Raw genomic sequence first — 22,338 nt, 5'->3', positions numbered from 1 at the left:
CCTGCATGTGTATCCAGATGTAGAAGGGCAGTGCAAGGAATATCGCTGCTGGATTAGTGCTCTGATCATAAATGCATTGGGGGAATGGGAGCACTTTGGCACACGGGTCCATATTTGGTAAAGCTTTGCATCTCTGTTGTCTTGGAGCACTCACAATACCAACAAGAATGCTAACAGCGTTCACACCTCAGCATACCTTCTTTCCTCAGCTCTCAACTGAGCAGGAAACGTACACGAAGCACAAAAAAAGATGTTGTGGTTTCAATACTAGAGCGACACTTGGGAGGTGTGGGCTCCTCTACTCTTTAGGTAGCATACAGTCCTCTTTGTTCTGAGGCTTTCTGGATCCTTGGTGCTAATCTGTAACACAGTGATTGCATTTTGGTACCTCACCAGGATTTTGGGAAGGTAAGCATGGAAAGCTCTACTCTCTTAGATGTGAAAATAAGAATAAAGAGAAGGATATGTTCAGTGTTCAAAGTGCAAGCAGTTTAACATCCACAAAAAGGCTGCCCTTACTCTTTTTCCATAATGAAGCCTCACGAAGCTCTCAGATGCTAAGGACAGCAGCAAGCTCTCAGTGTCTCTGACCAAATCAGACCTAAGTTCCTTATTTGACGCAGATAAAATCAAGAAATTAAAAGCAAATTCCAAACAAATCCATGCAAATACACTAATGCAATGCACTAATACACTCTGCAGTCAGTGCACAGATACACCCTAAGGCTGCATCTCTCTGATAAGCCACTTGGGCAATTTATTTATTCAACTGAAGTGAAAGTTCTCTGTGCAAAATGAGGGCAAAAGTGGCTGTTAAGGCCACAAGGTGAGAGGGAGGCAAACCTAGGATGTGGTAAAGGACTGTTTCATATCCTGAGAACCTCATTCAAGGTTTTGAGAAGTTTTCCAACTCTAATTACGGACGAAAAGCTAAAATGATTATCCAGAGAATTCCATCTTAGTTTAACGAAATATTGGGTTTCAGATATTCTGTCTCATTGCAGTTTGAGCCTGTTCAGTTTTCTTAAAATATTGGGTTGGTGTACATTTCTAAATGAAGAGTCTTTTCAAAGCAAAGCCTGGAAAAATTGAGAAAGCATCAAGTTGGACTTCTAGCAGCTCAAATCTTTTCTTTTTTCAAAATGAGGAAACTGCCAAAAAGCAGCCTTTCCAGTCAATAGGTAAGGCTCTGATAAATTTGCATTTTTCTGATGAAAAGACATCAGCTGAAGAAAAAGATCAGAGCATATCTAGCATGATCCTTCTATACTTCCCTGATAGAAACACAGGGGCTTCCTATTACAGTTTTTGCCTTCCTAGGCTTGATATCGTGCTAGCAAAGCCAACAGAAGGTTTGTCTTTGGGCCGATGTATGTTTGAATCTTCCATGTAGGTGTTTGCATATTTGTGCACTTAAACATGAATGCATGAATGACTCCCACACAAATGCACAAAGTGGGTACTGTCTTTCCTGGCAAAATGTCAGTATCTAAAACGTGATAACCTAATGAATTGATGAGTTTTCTAAGATGTTAGACAGACACATAAAGAAGCAATTAGATGCTTAGAAGACCATCCACGTAGGTCTGAACTCTAGCTGATCTTGTTTGCTTGTATGGGTACATCAGTAGTGTTATGATTTGGCATTTTGATATTGTGGCACCTAAAACAATTCCAAATTCCTGCCCTAGAGAGAATTGGGGTGTCCAAGAAACACGTATAAGCACGAACAAAAAGCTGCAGCCTGTTTTTGGAATGCCTGCCACAGACCAGGCTGCCTCCTCCAGGAGTCCTCTCCTCCCATTCCTTAGCTTCACACAATGGTGCTCCTCTATAAAGGACAGGTTTTACTTATTTGCCAGGCACCACATCCAAGGAGAGAGGCATGTCTTCATCACGGCAAGCCTAACAGTCCCTTTCCTCACCAGCATCCTCTTTAGGGCAAGATTTTTAGTGGTCAGAAAGCAGAAATTCCACATCGCTGCTTTGTCAGCGGCTTTGTCCCACTTGGTTTCTGAGGATGGTGAAGCCAATTTCTCTCAGTGGGGACAAAAGAGATTCAAAACACTGTTTTAGTTAATGCTGATAGGATGAACAATAGGAAAGAAAAACAGCTCTGTGCACACTGAACAACATGCAGTCACCAGCACGTAAAAAACTGTCGTTATTATTGAGACATTGTTATTGTTGAGCCATACCTGGGCTGCACCAAGAGACAAAATATCGCACCTTACAGAGCTGCTACAATATAGAGGAAACAGTGAAAGTGAGCCTTTGGGTGAAGCATTTAATTAATTAGTGGATGCACAATTCTGAATGAGAGCTAGGTGTGAACGGTACAGAGAACACAGGAAGAAAGAGCCACACACTCGTGCAGTGACTGCAGTTCTCAGAAGAAATCTATAAAGTGGAGATGGGATTGCAATAGCACTGGAAGTGATCCTGAGGGATATTAGGGCTTCTCTTATGCCTTGGAGCTGTGCACACTCAATTCATCCCTCAGCTCACTCCATTTGGCTGGGAATGAGCAGGTAGCAGAGACAGAAAATGTGGAGGCTGGCTTGCAGCATTCACTGGCTGAAGCCATGGGCACCTACTGCTTGGCTACACCATAAATGCTGACAGAAAAGCATCTGCTTCTGAGACACCTCTTAATAATCCATGGAAGACAACCCAATGGGAAGCCTGGCAATTGCCTATTAGTGCAGCTTATGAGGGATCAAAATAAGTATAAATGCTGCCTGACCCTTACCAGCGGGTGTGAGAATAGATTGGCCTACCTGGAAATATCAGTCTTCTGCCAACAACAGCTAGAATGGCAAAAGCTTGTATGAGGTAACGTGCCAATGATACAGGTAAATGTGTGGGAAGCAGAGAGGGTGGAACACCCTCTGTTCTGCTTTCACAGAAGAGCTGGGTATTAGTAGTTAGATTCTGAGGGCTGCAGATCAGGTGAGACCACATCTCTGAATCTAGGAAGATAATGAACTGCAGGGGAAGCAGCCAAAGAACATCATCTGCAGGTGGTTTTGTCTCCTTCACTAACTGCCCTATCCCCAGCACATGGTGCATGCCCAAATGGTCCGTTGCACTTCCCTACAAGACTGGAACAAGCCCCATGGAGCCCATGCACTCACTAGCTGAGTGGTTTGTTAGCATGGCAAATCAGATATGCTCTCTGCAGGTTTAGTAAGCCTGGCTAACAGCAGTCTGGGCTTTAGCTCACCTCAGGAGGAACGCGTTCAAGGCTTCAGCAGTGCAGTGTCTCCTTCGGAGGTGCTCCAGTCAGTTTTTGTATGTAAGTTTTTTGGCTTAATTTAGATGGAAAATCTAAGCTATTCAGCAAGTATTCACAACCCCAGCTTTTAGTTTGCGCTGTGTTGTAAAAAGCACGCTGCCAACACTATTTAAAAGATCACCAGTTTAAATGAAGTTGCTCAGTTGAAAATGATTTAGTTACAGGAACTTTCGGTCTGGTCCTCTGAAGACTTAATTCATACTTTACACTTCTGAGCCCTCCCTCTTTCCTTTACTCCTCCCTCCTCCACTTTCTTCTCATTGCACTTATACAATTAACAAGCAGATGCAAATGTAAATTTTACTTCTGTTTTTACTAAAATAACCAATCAACTCGAACAAAATATAAAATCCTGTAAATATCAAGCATAAAACGTTCAGGAAACAGTTTGGGTTTCTGATCATTTCAATTCACATTTTAAGGTGTGTTTAATCTCCCTGAAGTATGATGGTCAAAATTAAGGGTATGGATGAACTGAAATAACTTAGGGTGAGAAATATGCGTTATGTTCTGCTCAACTCTTCTCCTCTAGTGCAGGAGTTTATCATTTTGCTGCCCTGAATTCTCTGTGCAAAGAAAAGAATGTTGCTCAGCTCCTTAGTGATGAATGCTATTCTCAGTGGGACAAACTGCAGGTTAACTGACAACTAATGCATTTGTTTAGAAAGAAATGCACATTTTTATTCATGCCCATGAGACAATCGATGGCAGAAGCTGAGAAGAAGGTTAATGTATATGTTACTATGTGGATTATAGGCACACCCTCACCCAGACGCAAAGCCTGTGCAAGCTGCAGTAAGAACAACAGGAAATGGCCGGGGGTATTTATAGCATTATTATGTTTATCCTGAAGTGATGTTCTGCACAAATTATTATGAAGTTTTTCATGGGAGAAGATATACAGCTTGTGTCAGCTGGAGATTTGCATGCACTTCATCCAGCACGCTCTGTGTTAAACTCACACACTGTCCCCCCCACCTTTCTCTGCAAAGGTTTGCTGTATATGAGGGCTTCTGTGCAGCTGACTCAACGAGGCCCCCCTGCAGTGCAAACAGGAACCCTGGTAACCAGCACGTTTGGCCTATACCTCTGTGCTTCACCAGATTTACAAATCCACAATGAGATGTCATGAAAACAACAACTCACATGTCAGTGGTATTGAATTTCTGAAAAATGCAGTCCATGCTACACCCAGCCTGTGCGGTTGGGGATCTGTTAACAAAGAAACCGATGACACGAAAACCCTGTAGTCAGAACCCAGAGCTCTTTCCTTGGACAGATCAGTTTGCTCCTGAGCACTGTGAAGAGATTTTTTGTTCTAATTCATTCTTATCTTCTAAATTTGGAATTCATAGAAACAAATAAACAAACAAACATGGGGTGAAATAGGTAACAACTCTGAATGGTAAAAATACTCCACCTACTCACAAACCTATGCAAACATACAGTCATCTATGAAGACCATTATCTCAGTGAGAGATACAGAATAAGAGTAAAATCCATCAAATGGCATTTAGGCCATTTACAGCCAGTGACAGTTATTAGCAAATGCTAACCTATCCTTTGAGAAAACTGAAGGAAATTCTGCTTTAATTTAAGCTTTCAACCATCATCACCTCTCTATCTCTAGACTACATCAGAACTTCTTCACGATCCATTGTTTGCAAATATAATAAGTCCTGGCACGGGCTGTTTGAAAAACAAGCAGCAACAGAAAAGCATCAGGAAGTCCCTGTGAATGGGAGCAATGCTGCATTTCTGTATGTACCGTATTAATTAATGCAATTGAGACAATATCCGAGCAAAGCTTGTTCCTATGAATACTATTCAAATCATTATCAGTTCTATTAGTGCTTCATTATGGCTGTGCTGATGAAGACTAGATTTGCTGGGCTAATTTGCATCATATTCTGACAGGTGCTGGTCCAGGTGTCCTATTGTCATTCTGAAGCATGAATTAATAAACAAAACTCAGCCCCCACTTCCTTTTCTCATTTGTGTGATAGAAGGAATAATAGAAATGAAATGGGGCTGCAGGGCACACCAACTTATCTGATTTCATCTCCCAGCAAGGCCTTTCCCAAAACGGCATCCCTGACACCAAGGCACACTGCATTTCTTTTTCTCTTTTAGAGACAACGATCATTAGGAGCCTGCATACAGCAAGCAGCGACGAGCTTTGGTTTGCAGCCACATTATCCACAGTTATGCCACCCCAACTTTCCAGCTCCAGCCTGCAAGCTGCACAGTCCCTGTTTATGCAGTTATTCTGCTTCTGATCAGCCCTAGCACCATTGTCTCTGCATCCGCTGTATGTTTTTCTGGTTCAGAACCAACTCGGAGTTGGTCTGCCCATGCAGTATGTGCCCAGGATCTTTTAGCTGAATGTAATCTTCATCAGAAGCCTGCTCACATTTATAACTTGGTTTTTAATCTTTGCTGGACTTAATTTCTAGTTCTTTCCCTCAGTCGTAAGAAATTCACTTCTAATAAAGAAATGCAGAAATTCTAATAGAATTACAATGCAATTTGGGCTTTCCAAATGAGCACCAAATACCACAAGAGCTGGCAATAGCATGGCCATGTCATCTAGCACTTCTTTCAGTCCTCCTACAGAAGTCAATTCGCCCCACGCTGCCCTGCTTCTCGCTTCTCTTGCATGCTATTATTTCTCAAAGCTCCTCTGGCCATGTGGTATCCAGAACTGAATGTCTTCTGTATCACCTGTATCACACAGGGCGTTTATTGGGAGCCCAGCTTGGTGACACGAGGTCTGAACGCGGAGGCGGCGCACAGCTGCGCCGTCCCTTTGTGCTGTTCTCACCTGCCTGATCTCAGCTGAATTCACCTCACATTGCTCAGGTCTTTTTTGACAAAGAGGAAACACATTTAAGCATAATGCCAGCAATGACCTTTTAGCCATTGCGTGAGCGCTAAAGCTTCCCCCTCTCACTTTCTGCAGGGATATCTCACTTGTTCCTCAGGGCACGTAACTCTACCCCTGCATGTAGTTTACCTTGGAGCTCTGCTCTCCGTTGCTTAACTTATCTGCAATGTAACGTGCCCATCTAGAAGTACAGGAGGCAAAAAGCTGCCTTTCTTCATCACCTTCAGTAAGATGCATTTAAAACAGTTGAAGATCCAGCTGTCTATATTCAGAAATATATCTGAATTTCTCACATGTTCAACCACATTTGTGAGTTCCATGAAATGAGAGTAGGCTGCTCAAAAGACAAAACTCATTTTAAGTGCACGCTTTCTCCTCTTTGTTGTTTGAGAATCAGCTTGCAACAAATGGCACTTGCTAAATGACTGTCTAACAAGACAAAATGGTGCAAAGCTCCCGCTTTCCCCCTGCCAACTGGAAAGCACTTGTCCTTAGCAGCCCAGGCGCTGTGCCTCGCACACAGGCACGGTCAGGTGCACATAGAAGAGGCTCCCAGTTCTATAGAGCATTGAGAGACAAGAGCTGTTTCTTGTTGTCGCAGCCTCTAATGAAAATTTGCCTGCCACGTATCCAAGTGTGATCTGGAAGCAGATTTGCACCTGTCTCAGCAGGCCAGAATGAAACAATAACAGCAGTGAGAGCTGCTGGTTAGCGAGCAGCAGGGGCTGGGCGTGCGGCTGAGCCCCCTGTGTGCACTTCTGTGCTGCTCATCAGGTTCTTTTCATCAGATCATCAGAGCAAGGATCTTCTGTGCTTGATGGGCACACACTACGTACCTTTCTGCTCAAGAAAAGCAACCCGCACTCAGTGTGACCTTTCCATCTTTGATTATCAGGGCTAGAATGAAAAAAGTATCCCTGAGAGTGTGTAGTACTGAGCACACGATGGCTGCTGCTCTCCTTCAGGAACGCAGGGCTGGGTGCAGCTACCACCCCTGGTGCTGAGGGTGTGCAGCCATACCAGCTCCCAGCTCACTGCAGCACGTGCTGCACAGGATTTCTGCTAGTGCTGCTCTAAGATGAGACTGTTTCTGTGTTTCATAAGCGACTAGAACTTTTTAGGTCCTATAAATAGTGTCTTTCCTTTCCTAGCTGCAAGCAAGCTATCTCGCACACCCAGATACTTTGAGCTTTGTTTCAGAGTGGTTTTTCTGTTGACATGCTGGGCAGCTTTAGCATTCTTTATCCTGGGCTTACAAAGCTCTTTGTGGTGATTTGTCAGTTTTCTTCTCTCTGAAGAGCATAAGCTATTATTATTTTACAGTTAGGAAAATTAAGGAACAGAAAGCTCTGACAATTTGCTCAGGGTTAAGAAAGAGGAATAAATCCCAGGAAACTTCACTTGCAGGCTTCTGTAATTATTGAACAGCATTCTTCATGAAGTCTGTCTTTTTGGAAAGAAGGGGCATGTGAGTTTTTATCTGCTGAGCAGAGTAGATACCCAATGAGAGATCAATCTTCCTTATCTTTTTACTAATAATAGATGACTGATAAACAGCTGAGATGCTGGTTACAAATAGCTACAACAGCTGAGAAAACTTGGTTACAAATAATTTCAGGTTTCTGAACATGTTTCTCTTTAGAAGTATCCCTACTTACATAACCCATTAAGTTAGTCATAACAAAGAGCAAATAACTAAATGCACATCTTGGACACAGTTCCTGGTGAAATTTCCCACTGCCTGACTCAGAATGAATAAACCTCAAGCTGCCACTGTGAAGCACTGGGCAAACACAGCCCAGAGGATGGCTTGTGCTCCAGAGGGTGCATGGTCTGGCTGGTAGGAGAGTGACAGGGAATGATGAGCCCTGCCTGACAGCTCAGTGCCTTGCTGTGCTTGTACAGAAAGCCTGGCAGAGTCAGCAATTTCAGTGTCCTTAAGAAGAATCTCCTGTTGGAAGCACACAGGAGCTTTTTTCTAACAGTTGTTACTCTTGTAGCAAAACCACCTTTAAGAGCTCCTCTGTAGGATTCCCCCAGGGTGTGGGAGCTGGCTGTCTTCAATGCTTTACCAGCTCCAGACAGAGGAACCTGTACATAAGCAGGTAGGTAGCTGCATGAATCCATACTCTAGTACTGGGTTTAGAGGGATTCAGATGAAAGATTAGAATCAAGGACTTCTGCAAAATGAATTTCAAAGCATTTCATCTGGGCAGTGCTACGGAAATCAACAGTGATAGTCATCTAGACCTGCTTGTCCCACTGACCCTAGTTTGAATCTGGGTCAGTTTTGATGAGGTCAATGGAATAGCAAGGGCATATTATATTGCATACATATAAATTTAGTGTTTAATCCATTTTTCAGTCTTTTGCTCTGCCAGTTTAACCTGCAACTTAATTGGAGAAAAGCAGAACTACAATCCTTTTATGCACTGCAGCTGATAATACCCAAAAGAAATTTGTTTACTTTATATGTTATACATTCACTGAGCCTTGCATCAATAAGCACCATAATAAAGTCCTGAGTAAACAAAAATGTGGGCAGCATTAAAGACAGCAAGTCAGAAGTCAGAGGGATTCCTTTTTGCAGCCTTCTCCTTGCTGCACAGACCTCAGCCATGCACATCTCATGGCTCTGCTGCCACACAAAGCTGCCACGTTACCCATTTCCAAACATGTTTGGATGGCATGTCAGCTACCTCCTGCCCCTCCTCGTTTTTCAGGTTGGCACAGAACAGTGTTTGGTGAGAAAAGTGCTACTCGCAAAATAAGGTTTCTGTGGTTTAGAGCTATTTTGATTAATTAATTAATTTTTTTTTTTTTGTAAGTCTGCAGCTGCTAGTTTTGAAACAGCCAATCCTAAAGTTGCCAAAGTATGAAGGAGAGGGGAAGAAATCAATGGAAGAAATAGACAATTAGAGCAGGGTCCTGACCATGGAGCCATAAAAGTATTTTGAAAGCCATAAAAGTTTGGCTTATGCAAGAAACCATCTGGTATTTAGGCCTAGTTGAAATTTTGGCTGTGTGTGCACTGTGTGAGTACCAGTGGAGCAGCTTCACAGCTGTGTGCACGTACTCTGCTGGACTCCTTCACCAGGCAGGGCAGGGCATTGCTGAAAAAATCTGGAAAACCTATTGGGCTTCACACCCTCCTTACTCCTGGACAGCTCGTGATGGCCTTTGATCTGAGGGAAAGCATGCCTGCTTGCCACTGCTGTAATGCTACAAACCCTCATTACAAATCGGTGCATGACCCAAAAAGAAGTTAGCGATGCATATCTCAGGAACATTGCAAGAACCGTGTGGTTTCTTCCTGCTCACTGCATTGCTGCACGTGAACAGAACTGAAGTCAGTCCCACCTTCTAAGAGCGTCTACCCCAAATAAACCAGGCAAGGTAGAGAGGGAAGGGAGCATTCGCTTACTTCTGCAGATGAAAAACTGAGGTACAGGAGATGAAGTGAAAGCTTCAACTTGTACAGGAAACCTGTGGCAGAGCAACTGACTGAAGCAGGTTGGGCGCTGCTGAGGACAAAGACTGGAGTGAATTAACAGCTCTCAGACTTTTCTGACTCACCAAGAGGAAAAAAAATAAAAGTATTACAAAAAGGCAGTATTGCATCAGGGAGGGTTCTTCCAGAGTGTGCTAATGCCAGGCACAAGGAACAGTGTGTGCTGCTCCTGTGAGTAATGCTGAAAAAAAGACAAGTTCAAATGGGAACAGGTGCAGCTGAGGGCACCCACAACCAGGACAAAGGGGGCTGATGAAAAAGATTAGAAGATTTTTTGTTTATCTCAAGAGAGTTATGTGAGTGAGCAATAATCACACTGGGGGCAGAATATCAGCAAAGGGAGCGTGCTGGTTAAGCTAGCAGGCAGTGCTGCCTTAGGAGAAAGCAGGTATAAGTCACTCATGAGCAAATACTGGTTCAAAACCAGAAGAAAGTTTTTAAGCATCAGAATGTGGAAGGTACAGAAGTCCTTTCCAGAGGGGGAGTGGTGGCAGTGGAAAGAATATATACCCAGAAACCTGGAGGAGCTTGTGAGAGGAACTGCAGAGCCCTGGCAGAGTGGACTCAGCTCAAGAATTGCTTCCACTATGGAGTTCAAACTAAGTGCCTCGACTTTCCTTCACTTCTAAGGAATTTAGAAGAATAATCTCTTGTTACATACAGTGCTTAGCACAGTTCTGGTTTCCAGGCCCTATGGTAGCACAAATAATTCATAACGCTAATGATCAACCATAATTACATCCTTCCTGAAGCAGAGATGACACATGAGAACACCAAAAATGAAAAGCAGAGAACTAGCTGCAAGCTTATTTCAGTCACTCATGACCTCCCCATGTTCTGTGAGAATGAGAAAATGTCTCCTCTCGGATACTGCAGTGTAAATCCAGAGGAATTCAAAACACATCATCGCAAGGAAGCTTGAACTTCAGTTGCATGCTTTCTTTTTCTAAAGGGGATGAACCCAATCCATTTGTTAAAAACTTTGCCCACAACTCTGGAAGTGCTGTAAAGGCAAAGGATTCCTATAAACACAAGTCTGGGTTTGGGAAGCCCTGCGAAAGCCAACAAAGTGGGCAGACACCAACCTCATCTTCAACAGCAACACGCAGAAATCGCGTGTCCTGGGCAGGAATTCATTGGTGCTCAGAGTGAAAGTGGACACAACCTTTTCCCACCAACATGTGTCACGTTGTGACGCATCTTGGATACATTTTTACACAGTCTTCCCCACAGCAGTACTCAAAATCCAGAGGGTCTGATATCACTGCCCAGAGCAGGACTGGAGCATAGAGTTGCTTTCTGGAAGAGCAAGACTGGAAGGGAGCCCGGCAGAGCCCTGCTCCACACCTTCCTATGTGAAAATTCTGGGTAGGTAAAAAGTAACACTTTCCAGTCTGGATCTGGCTGTGCTCCTTCTTCCGTTTCATGCAACGCAGAGGGAAGTTTGCAGCAGAGAAAAAGCGCACTGTGAGATTCTGCACTGACGCTCTGAGTGCAGCAGGACTGCGAGGAGCTGCAGCTTGGGCTGTGTGCCATTGGAGTGGTAGCAGTTTCCCTTCAGCTTACTAAAGACATCTCAGATTTCAAGTATAATCTTAGTGCCACCAGGGGATTCACCATCACTCAGATAAAATGTAGCACACAAAATCTGCATGCACACTGGTCTGGAAGGTTCCTAAGAAATAGGGTCAATTAAAACCACCTCAGATCCTGAGAAACACACTGTTGTGTTTTTTTTTTCTTTGTGTCTGTTGCACACTTAAAGTAAAATTATTCTTTCTCTTGTCAGAGTGGAGTCTTTACAAACAGCACTGGTAGTATTTGCAGTATGGTGCTGAGAATTCCTGCCTTCAGCTAGCAAATCTCTTCAGCACATGTTTATTTTAAAGCCTGGTTAGTTCTAATGAAGTCAAGTTTACGCCTTTCAGAAATATCACTTCCATGTTATATTTGTGCTGTTGGAGGATAGATGTGTCCACAGGAGGTCTAATGAAGGACACTGCCATACATGTCAGAGGAATTTTACCAGCAACTTCGTACTGACAGTGTCGTGATTAGCAAAATCAACCCTTGCTGCACACACCATCTCTGAAGGACCAGGAGTCACACAGCCTGTAGTCCACTTGAAGTAACTTTTGCTCTTTTGGGATCAGTTGATAAGCGATGATCTGTCTGGCTTTTGAGCCTATACCAATAAGTTCTGGCTCTAGCAGTTTTTCTGGGTATCAGAGGTAAGACTGACTGCTCTTTCAAAGCTTGTGTGAGAACATTCAAGATCCACTCTCTTCCACGAATCACACAGCAATTCTAAAGCCTGGGATGTGAATGCCATCCCTGATGCTGACTTGCTGAGTAACAGTTTTTTTCCTCCATTTAATCTTCTAGTTTTTTTTTTGCTTTGCCTGTTTAGGCTATGGGCTCTTATTCCATCTATGTGCCGTGCTTCATCTTGGAGGGATCCTCTGGGGACAGCTTCCATAATACCAGGAATTAATCATACGAGTCATGACTTCTGGTTCTAATCAGGAGTCTGTCCTAGAGGCTGATCTGCAACACGACACTCACGGACAAATCCTCAGAATTTAATAGGGATTAAATCAGTGGAGTTCTTATAGAAATCGAATTAGACTGTATAGAAACTGTTCCATAAACAGAATGCAGCAGGAAAGGCTAAACTTCCTTGGTTTTCCACTGGATTTTACAGAAGGGATGTAATTTTCAGTCACCTTTCCCCATATATATTCCAAAACTGTTTGATGTAAAATGACATTTTGCAATGTAAATGCATAGGATTTTGTTATCACATAAGAAAACCTCCAGTCTATGCTCTGAAAGCTGCAGAAAGGCAATTCTGTAGGAAGGCAATGATGTTTATTCTTTTCCTTGCTTAAAGAAATGCAGGCCCCTCTCCTCTGTTCAGCTTGGGCTCCCTGACAGCTCTGCCTTCTTAGCTGAAGAGCTGCTGGAATTCTCTGCTGTGTTGGCCTGTTCTAACCACAGCCTATCTCCGACCGTGCTTTTAAGTACATACACCTTACAAATGGAGACACACACAAATAGCAGGCCAGGTTCAGCATTTTTGTCTTGCTGTTCCTGAATTTTGATGATTTGGATAAATGAACCCTGAGTCTATGCACTTTGGATATAAGTTACCTATTCTGCAGGGGCTGAATTGGCAAATTCACTTTGCCCCCCATGCAGATGGGCAGTGAGCAGTGCAGCTTGCAGTTTTCCCCCCTCTCTCTAAGCCCACTGAACTCTGGTGTTTTAGATAAATGGATAAACTGTGAACATGAACTAATTGCACCGATTTCAGGGGGAATTTGAAGTATTTTGTATTTCTCAGAATTGGGCCAATATTTGCACTTAGCTCTCTGCTAATGTACAACTCCATGCTTTTCTAGCTGCCCTTAGTTGCATTAGAAAGCTTTTTTATAGGCATCTGCTCAGCCCTGATCTGAGATAACATTACTCTTGAGCAAGACAAGTTACTGTACAACAGGCACGAGATCGGGTGTCTCTACTAACGCCTAAGATTTCAATCACCATGAACTTGTGATTCTTATAACAAATGAGCATCAGCTCTAACATGAGAAGATCATGAAGGCACGGTGCATCTCAGCAGGGCAGCACACTTGTCATCCGGGTGGGGTGCAGTAGTGGAAAAGTAGAGCTTTCCCAAGGCACAGACTCTTCATTGCATGAAATAATTTGGATTTTGCACTGAATCCTCCATATCAACAGAATATTCCCAATATTAGCAGGATTGAAAGACAAGCGCAGCCCTGTAGCAGTGAAGGGGAGAAGCATTGTGCAGAGAGAGCAACTATTTACTGCTGTAGTTGTTTAAAATAATAATTCCTGTTAAAATACATAAGGCTGCCTGTTCCAGTATGTACCAGGAAAATACTATGTGTACTGTACATGTGTATCCCTTTTGGGAAGCATTTCTGCCAGTGGTTCATGTACTTCAGGACACAGAATTCCAATCCCAAATTCAAATACCAAATACATTCACGCATACAAGCCTGTGTAGCTCAGTGAGATCTCAACACCTGATTATTTGCTGTATGAGAACGTTACAAACCCTGTATGTCTGCTACAATGCAAGATTTTTGGCCAAGCTTTTCCTTCTTTTTGGTTTTGTTAGACTGAGGCATGGCTGCTGCCCACTGCTCTGGATGTGGCTTAATTTTGGCAACAGTACAGCTCTTGCCCCTCTGCATTTGGCAATGCAAAACTGAGTTAGATATGAAGAGGGCACTATCACTCTAGGCAGCCTGACTCAGAGACTGGGCAGAAAAAAGAGCAGACAAATGTTTGGTACTAACACTCTATGAAGTCCCAAGGAGATTTGGAACAGGAGCAGTGGAGGAGTTACAGTTTCCTTTGTTCTGTTAAAAGGAAAAAGGAAACACATCAGGAAACCAGACTGTGGAGCACAGGAAGTCTCACTTTGGCTGATAAAAAGGAACTGATGTGAGGTTGGTTCAGATGCAGTTATAAGTCAATCAAGCTTGGAACAACAAGAAGAGCTATTCAGAAGAAACCAGAGAGCCAAACTCCACATTTAGCTGTAGAAATGGTCTTTTAACCTCTTCTAATCTCTTCCTTATCTTCTTCTTTAAAAGAGAGCTGCTATAAAAATGTTGAAATAAGAATTTTCTCATCATACAGAACTCGGTTTCCTGAACTCACCACACCCTCCAGTGACCCCAGCATACCTTACTCCAGTTTCTTTTTTTCACTCATCAACCAACTAAAAAATTGTACTCTTGCTGATTTATCTCCTTCCCTCAGATCTAAACCAGCATTAGTGAAGAAGGGCAGGTTTTTTGCTGAGTGAGAAATCAGCAAATGACTAATTGAATGCTTTCCTTCTTGTTATTTTCAGCCCCTCTGCAAGATTGACAAGCACGAGCCGAGACGCTAACGTTCAGTTCCTGGATGTGCAGCTTCGTCAGCTTGCAGAGGGAGATGTTACCTTCTTTTCTTCTGATTGTCTCTTGCTCCTTTGCAGCACTGCTGTTAATCCGGGTTACTCTGAGTTAATCTATGCTTGAAGAACACATGGGAATACATCAGTAAATTTTTCTATACCCATGGCGTTCACTATAGGAGCCTCTACCGAGCGACAGAAGATCCAAGGTCATTTTTTACAGCATCTGACCAACACTGAGAAGCAAAGGCAAGAAGCTTGTGGGATTTAGCCTTACTTCTCCCATCTATTTCCAGTGAGAGCTGTGAGTTCAATGCTCCTTATCCAGCTCTGTGAATTTGAATCAACAACATATTTACATGTAGAATCAAAATACTGCATTAACCACTGAGGAAGCAGCATGGTTTTCAGGGGCAGAGTTACCTTCAAAAGCTAATGACAATTGGGCTGTCAATACAAATCAAACTAGATGCTCAGTTAACCAAACATGCTCTCACGTGCCTCTTTTTAGGGCTCTGGCTTCAAAGTATAGAAGCAAAACAGAATTAGCTGCATTACAGTTTTTCTGGTACTGATGGTCACTTTCACGTCATTATTTTCAAGCTTTACCTCTGGCACCGTTGTGCGTCGATAAAAAGAAAGTTTATTGGGACATACATAGATGTCTTCAGCAGTAGCATACAGTAATGTGGATCCTTTTGTTTAGGTCTTACAGCTAAAGGAAAATCTTTTGGTAGCGGAGGTGGGGGAGGAGGGAGGTAACGTTTGCGGCTTTACTACAAGAGACGGGTTTCTAGATCAATATTACTAGCTGTGTAGATACGCATCAGTAATAATATGGCCTGGGTAATGAGAGAAAGAGAGGAAATAAGCAGTAGATATACTCACAGTTTGAAGAGTTTGATATTTGGAACTCAGTAGAATAGATTGTCCTGTGCATACATTGCTGTTTCTACCAGCACAGTTCAGGTTGGTGCTGCTACCCGAGCTGCAGCCTGGTGCAGCAGGTTAGCAATGATGCACCACCAAGCAAAAAGAGGCTGAAAACCCCATTTGTATGAGGATGCTTTAGCTCTTATTTTCATAAATAGCTATAAATATGCACTTATAGTCCTAAAAAATAATAATAGTTAACTTGTTCATTCAGCAGTTGTTCTTAGGCACCACTCCTGGAACTGATAGGACTCCATAAGCCATGAAGTGCATCCAGCCCTGTTTACACACTGGTGCACACACCAGTGCTCTCATGTTCACACATGCATGAAAGCAGGAGAGGCACAGACACTGGAAAGGGATCCCATTCAGAACAAAAGGTCTGAAAGAGAATTTTACATTTGAGATAAAAAGCTGGTTTCAACCTAAGTTGTAGAGCTAAGATTAAGATGTTAGAGCCATCTCTTCTAGGCAAGTCATGCACACATCCATGTTTGCTCGAGTAGTAATACCATGCTCCTGTGACTGCAGGTGTCCAGCAAACCCACAAATGCCTGCAAATCTGAAGTTAATGCTCCCTTGGCTCCTTTTATTTTCCTGCCGGTGCACGTTTGCTCTGAGATGAGATACAGGTTCTTTCAATAAGCATTTGAGTAAACTCAAGGAGAATGAGAAGGTTGCATTTTTCAAGGGCAAAAGATGGGGTGCTGTGGAAGAATTTCATGTTCTGATGTTTTATGATGAGAAAAAGTATGGAAGATGCTCCATGTCACGAGGTTGTATGTTTATCATAAATTCTAGGCCTGATCTTTCTGAGATGTGAACTGAAATTAAGAGAAAAGCATTCTGGAAAGGCAGAAGAGACCCAAAGAGAACAGCCTCTGCAAGAATTGCTATAAACGTTCTTCCCCCAGTGTGCCTCATTTTATCAGCATGTCATCTCAGGTCTTACTTTAGTGAGGTGTGAAGTGTGACCTTAGTCACTGCTCCTTTTAATTTCTGTCCTTTGCTCATAGCATTCTAATGAAGACTTGTACTTTTACACACTGACTGCAGCAAAATTCTGCCCAGAAGAATGCTGCAAGGAGTCATAAAAGCTGGGCCTCCCTCCATCTTACAGCAGGATTGTCATAAAATTAAAACAAATAAGTAAAATAAAAGCATGAAATCCTCAAGACACGCATGCTACTACTCAAAGTGGCCACATCCTGTTAGGGTAAAATCCACAGTGGTGCAGAGAAACTATACAATGCTCTCAGCACCTCTTTAAAGCCTCAGAGTGAAACCCCAAGTGCCTAAAATCTAAGCAGAGCAGTTGTGCTGTTTTGGTGTGTGTTTGGTTTGTTTTGGGCTAATCTTCCTTCCCAAAGCAGGAGCAGTTCTAATACATCTCAGCTGCTCCATTTACAGAGTCTGGAAAGGCATCCCCCGTGTTTTACTGGTGTGGTGAACAGGAGGCACCTCGTGCTGGCAGCACCCAGCTGAGCCACAAAGGTAAGTGCACAGAGAGGCTGAAGGCGTGCACCAGCACACAGGTCAGTCGATGAGAGAAAGTGAAGCACCAGCACCAACTAACACTATGAAAATACGGCAATTACAAAACATTTCCAACAGGTTTTCGCTGCTGTATATTAGAAAGCCATTCTGCAATACGCCATTCAAACAGCTGCTGGGGTACCAGCAAACAAAGAATGTAAGCCTTGGAAATTTCAGAAGGCTTTGTTCAAAACTGCTTTTGTGGGGCTCGTGAAAATGTGAGCAAACATCTGTGCAGGGTGTTTTTGTACTGGAGAGTAAGATTCTTGTCCTACGAGTCAATGCCTTCTTGCCAGGAAAGGCCATCTCTAAAAGGCCAAAGCAAGGGCAATTTAAAAATGGCAAAACAGACATTTAAAAATGGCTCAAAAAGGAAACATGTTCTTAGTTTGAGATCTTGATGGCCAAGTTTCAGGATGAGAGCGAATGAGCGAACGCCTACAGTTCGCAAATGACAAGAAACAGTGATTGCAGTAAGAAATCCTACCCCGCCCTTTGCTATAGCAACACCAGCATACAAGTTGTCTTCTCGTGGAAGGAAAAAGAGACAAGTATGGTTGTCATCTACTTGGTAATGCAATGTTTTCATTGAATGTCCCTCACATGGTCTCTCTTTTATGTCCAGAGCGTGAGCATGAAGATATTTTCACAGAATGAAAGCAGCAGTTACATAAACTGTGCTTTTTTTAATTAACAGTCGGGCCTTGGCAAGTGTAGTTATTTTAATTAATTATAGTCCACATGTAAATTCAAACTGAAATGATTAAACCAGTTTGAAACCACACTATTTGTTATTGTGAGGAAGTCCACGCATGGGCATCTTGTTGACATTAGATGTACCATTTTGGGTTTAATTTGAGGCAATAAAAGCCAAAATTCCCAAAACATGATATAAATTAAGCCAAAGCAAGATGTTAACCCAAAGAAGATGTGGGCTGTAATATCTGCAGGCATTCAATACAAATATTATAGATTATTTAAAATTAATCCAAACACAGACTGTCATCGGTTTCTTTGGCTCCTAATCATCTTCTGCAAGTGTTGTTCACAGAACACGGAGCAATGTCATTATGAAGATGCATTAATAATGATTCAGATATGCTGTATTTCTTTCTGCATAGAAGGCCCCAAAGCATCACTGCAGAGGTCACTTTTCAAACCAGCCACTCCAACTCACATGTCAGATATTGAACAGATTACTCAAAGAATGCAGGAAAAAATTGCCTCTCACCACCAAGGCCCGTGATCTGTAATTCCCCTCTCAGTAAATCATTATTTTTGAAGAAATAAAGGTGCACTCCACACCTGGTGCAGACACCAGTGATATCACATTTGACAGCTGACAGTGGGTGACAAGGAAAGATGACCTGCAGTCCTGAGCTCATCCCAAGTATCTCTGTGTTTGTGTGGCATCCCCTAAGCTTTGGGTTAAAGAATACCAACAGCTTCAATTCACACTTCCACACACATCCACAGAGGACATAAATACAGACCAGGATGGTCCAGACCACATTTACTCTTTGACTTGCTGTTTCCCCAGGAGTATGCAGTTCTGAACACGCAAGACAACACGATAGCAGAGCTATCCATGTATTACAAAATCAGCCTGCAGCAGGGTGGATTTAGGGTTAAATTATTCTGTGTATGAAGAACCAGCTACCAGAAGGTCTGTTTTCAAGGCTTTTCCTAAATGGCATGAAAAGATTAAGAGCAAAGTACAGGCCCAGCACTGGGGTTGCAGGGTGAAGGGGAAGGTTTTATAGTACTAGGCTCAGACTCCTACCCTGGTCAACCATGCAGTTAAAAGTCTTTGACTCAATTAAAGCAATTAGTCCATGGAATAGTTTGACTTGATGCTGAAAAAGCTTTTTCACTTGTCTTGTTTACAGTGTTCAAGAATACACCTGGAACATGCACCCCTCTAACATTTCTGATCTGAGCTGCCTGCTACAGTCAGGTATCATTCAGTGTTTATGGAGCAAAGTGCTTCTTAACCACGCTTCTTAACCACACATTTCACCCAGTCCCTCACTGTGCTCTAAATAATGAACAAACTTTTTCTTCTCTTTTTCTCGCCAGTCGTCTACCTGCTTCTTTTCTGACATTTTATTTCCCAACCCAAATGCATGGATTTGGGAGAAAGCAATGCATGCATCCTTCAGGACAGCAAACCTAAGGGTCTGATTGCTTTTAAAGTGCTTTCTCCTGGTTGCAGCACAGGTTTGCTTTACTATGTCCTAGAATTTAGAAGATCTACCCCAAAGCACAGGTTATATATAGAGCTCAGCATATTAAAAACATTTAAGTATCTCAAGCCACATCCTCTCTCATTGCCCTTCACCTGAGACAAGTCATGCAGGGTGGCCTAACCCCTTCCTTTCACAGCAAATCTGCCAGTGCATGGCTCCGATTCTCCTTGGGAACCCACTCAATTCTCTACAGCAAGCAAATTTGCAAGAAATCTCCAATAGCCCTGAGGACACTACAGGAGCTTTCAATCACTTGTGTAAGTGCCCCATACAAAGAAGGGATCAGTTACAGGAGGAGGTCAGCAGGAGACATGGATCTGCAGCAAGTTGCTGATGATCTTAGAATTGCTCAGTAAGAGGAACCCAGCTGAGATTCTGCTGTACCTGTATCCTGTGCCTCTCAGCTCAGCCAAGTTCTTTCTGGACTACAAGTGAAGCAGGAAAATAGAACACAGGGCTGAAAAGCAGATGCAGGAGCTGGGGCAGTGACCCAGGACATGGCTGAGTTCCTCCTTTTGCCACAGCGTGACCGTGGGCCAAGCTGCTAAGAGTCACAGTTCCTCATCCCCAAAGCTGGGACAAGGGGTGACAGCAACAAGGTTGCAGCATAGAGGGACGGGGAGAAGAGGAGAACCTAGGAGGCACCACGGGCTGTGTGGGCCAGGGGAATCCTTCAGCGCCTTTCAGAGGATGGTGCTGAGGGTCACGGTCTGTGGAGAAAAGCAAGTCCATGTGTGCACTGGAGCAAAGGTACAGATGGGAAATTTCTGCACTTTCGCTGTACAATATTTAGGGCTCCACAAATCAAAGAAGGTTGTGGTGCACTAAATGTATTCTGAATGAGGCCCAGGTTACTTTTGCTACAGACCTGAAGAGGTGGTAGGGGAGATGTGTCTTATTCCTGCCATAACTCCCAAATTTTGTGCTTTCAACGCTCCTGCTTTCTCTCTTCCTTTCTGACATCTCCCCTTCTGTCCCCTCTGTCTTCCCTCTTTCCATTTTCTCTTCCTGCCCATCTCCTTCCCTCCTCACTTCTCTCGAGACCCTTCCAAACAGTGCACTTGTCACAAGCTGCAATGCGAGGGAGAAAGTTTCAGTTCCTGCCAGTATGCAGCTTCTTTCTCCCCAGGTCAGCAGAAAAAAAAAAAAAGAAAAAAAAAGAAAAAAAAAAAAGAAAAAGAAAAAAAAATGAGAAAAAAAAAAAAAAAAAAGAAAGAAAAAAAGAGGCTTTTAAGAAGAGATCAACACCCCACCCAGGCGATAGGCATCTTTCGAAATCCTCCAACTCAAACACACCCACAGCGTCTCTCGCTTCAAGGTTGCTGTTTGAGCTACTTGTGTGCTGCAGTGCTCCCTCAAGAAGAGCCCGTAAGCATTGCACAAAGGTCCCCCAAAGCATGAAAGCAAATCTGCTGCTGCCTGGCCCTGGAGAAACAGCATAAGGCACTTGAAGGGACTCAGAAGGCTTGGTTTATCTTTGCAGAAGCTGAAGTTTTGGTGAGGGTAAAGGAGGGGGAACCATTCTCTAAGCCCCAGCAGTGTTCTCTCTTGCTCAAGGCCACCAGAGGTTGGTTATGTTCGTGGTTTTTTTGCCACACTCTTTGCTTCCCCTTCCCCTTGCCTCTCCCCAAACTAGGGTGATGTTTCTCCTCCAAACCACCCAGTTCCTTGCTCCCTCCAGAATTACTAGAGGAAACGCCCGGACGACCAGCAGAACCAGCAACGCATTTCAGACAGGACCAGGCGAGGAAATCAGAGCCGGCTGACACTTAGATGCCAGCGGCACACATCTGGGGCCAGCCCGGAGCCCCGCTGTCCCCAACCAGCCCCCTTCCCGGCGGCCCCGAGCGGTGCGGAGCAACGGGCCGGGAGCTGTCACTGCCTTTCCGCCGCGGCCCCGAGCCGGCACGTCCCCGGGGCTCACCTCGGCCCCTCCGCCCCGCCGCGGGGGCAGGAAGGCGGCCGGCCCCGCACCGCCCCCGCCTGCGGAGCCCCGAGTCCCGGGAGGCGGCGGGAGAAGCGGGGCAGCCCGGCCACGGAGCCCTCCGTGCCGCGACGCTCTGCCGGGGGTCCCCGTCCCCTCCCGCCCCTTACCTTAATAGTGCCGTCCATCTAGAATAACTTCCAGCCGGTACCAGCAATATTCCACACATTGACCCGGTTTAGCCTGCAGCTGAAGCCTCCCGAAGTTTTTATCCGTCTCTCTTTCACTTTTCTTTCTGTCTTTCCAGGGATTTGGCTTTCCTCCGCTTATCCCCTCGCCTTCTCTCGCCCTCTCCCTCCCTCGCTCTCTCTGCCGCTCTTTTTTTAACTTTGGTTGTTGCAGCAGAGCGAAAAAGAGACAGTTAACCGGATGAAACGTTTTTTTCTGCTAATTTTGGGAAGTGAAGTCACTCGAGGAGGAAACTTTCGTCTCTCCACTGGTCCTGCCTTCTTGATCAAAATATATATTTTTTACATACAGGATATTTGCTCCATTTAGATAAGAAGGGGCAGAACAATAGCTACCTCTGTCAGCCCTTGTTTGTCGTGGTGCAGCGAGTCCAACGAAGACCTTGCCTTGCACCCCAGACCGTATTAGCGAGCACTGTGTGTCATCCCACAGTTTAGTTTAACATGTTTTTTGCCTTTCTTTTTTTTTTCTTTTGGCTGGAGCAGCTTCTGCCTGACTCACTGAATTTCCGTCTCTTCCCACAGATTTTTTTATTAATGCGTTTTCCAGTCATAGGCAAAACAGGGGAGAAAACCGTAAATACAACACAGTTGGAGCATGCAGGGAGAGAGAGGGAAAAAGAAAAAAGCATGAGAGAAAGAGGGAAAGGGAGAAAGGGAGAAAAAAGAGAGAGAAAGAGAGAGAGAGAAGGAAAGAAAGAAGGAAGGAAAGAAGGAAAGAAGGAAAGAGAGAAAGAAAGAGAAAGAAAGAGAGAAAGGGAGGGAGGGAGGGAGAGAAGGAGGGAAGGAGGGAAGGAAGGAAGGAGAGAAGGA

The 22,338-nt window shown here is 43.9% G+C and overlaps 1 protein-coding gene across 4 annotated transcripts in view; it reads right to left on the bottom strand.

The window, feature by feature from the left end:
• Positions 1–22,338, bottom strand: part of FLI1 (Fli-1 proto-oncogene, ETS transcription factor) — an 81,107-nt gene that overhangs the window by 46,755 nt on the left and 12,014 nt on the right. The window contains exon 1 of one of the 4 annotated variants that reach the window (XM_042882597.1): positions 21,448–21,732. The exons of the other annotated variants lie outside the window; for them this stretch is intronic. Coding sequence (XP_042738531.1) covers positions 21,448–21,465 — 18 coding nt within the window. The 5' untranslated portion in view covers positions 21,466–21,732. Of the gene's footprint in view, positions 1–21,447; positions 21,733–22,338 lie in introns of those variants that run through there. 4 annotated transcript variants of the gene reach the window in all.

The sequence above is a fragment of the Lagopus leucura genome, unplaced genomic scaffold (assembly GCF_019238085.1).
Source record: "Lagopus leucura isolate 7727_CA_CO unplaced genomic scaffold, USGS_WTPT01 Super-Scaffold_100034, whole genome shotgun sequence".
Classification (NCBI taxonomy): domain Eukaryota; kingdom Metazoa; phylum Chordata; class Aves; order Galliformes; family Phasianidae; genus Lagopus; species Lagopus leucura.
The sequence above is the reverse complement of the archived record's forward strand: the minus strand, read 5'-3'. Positions and strand labels throughout refer to the sequence as shown.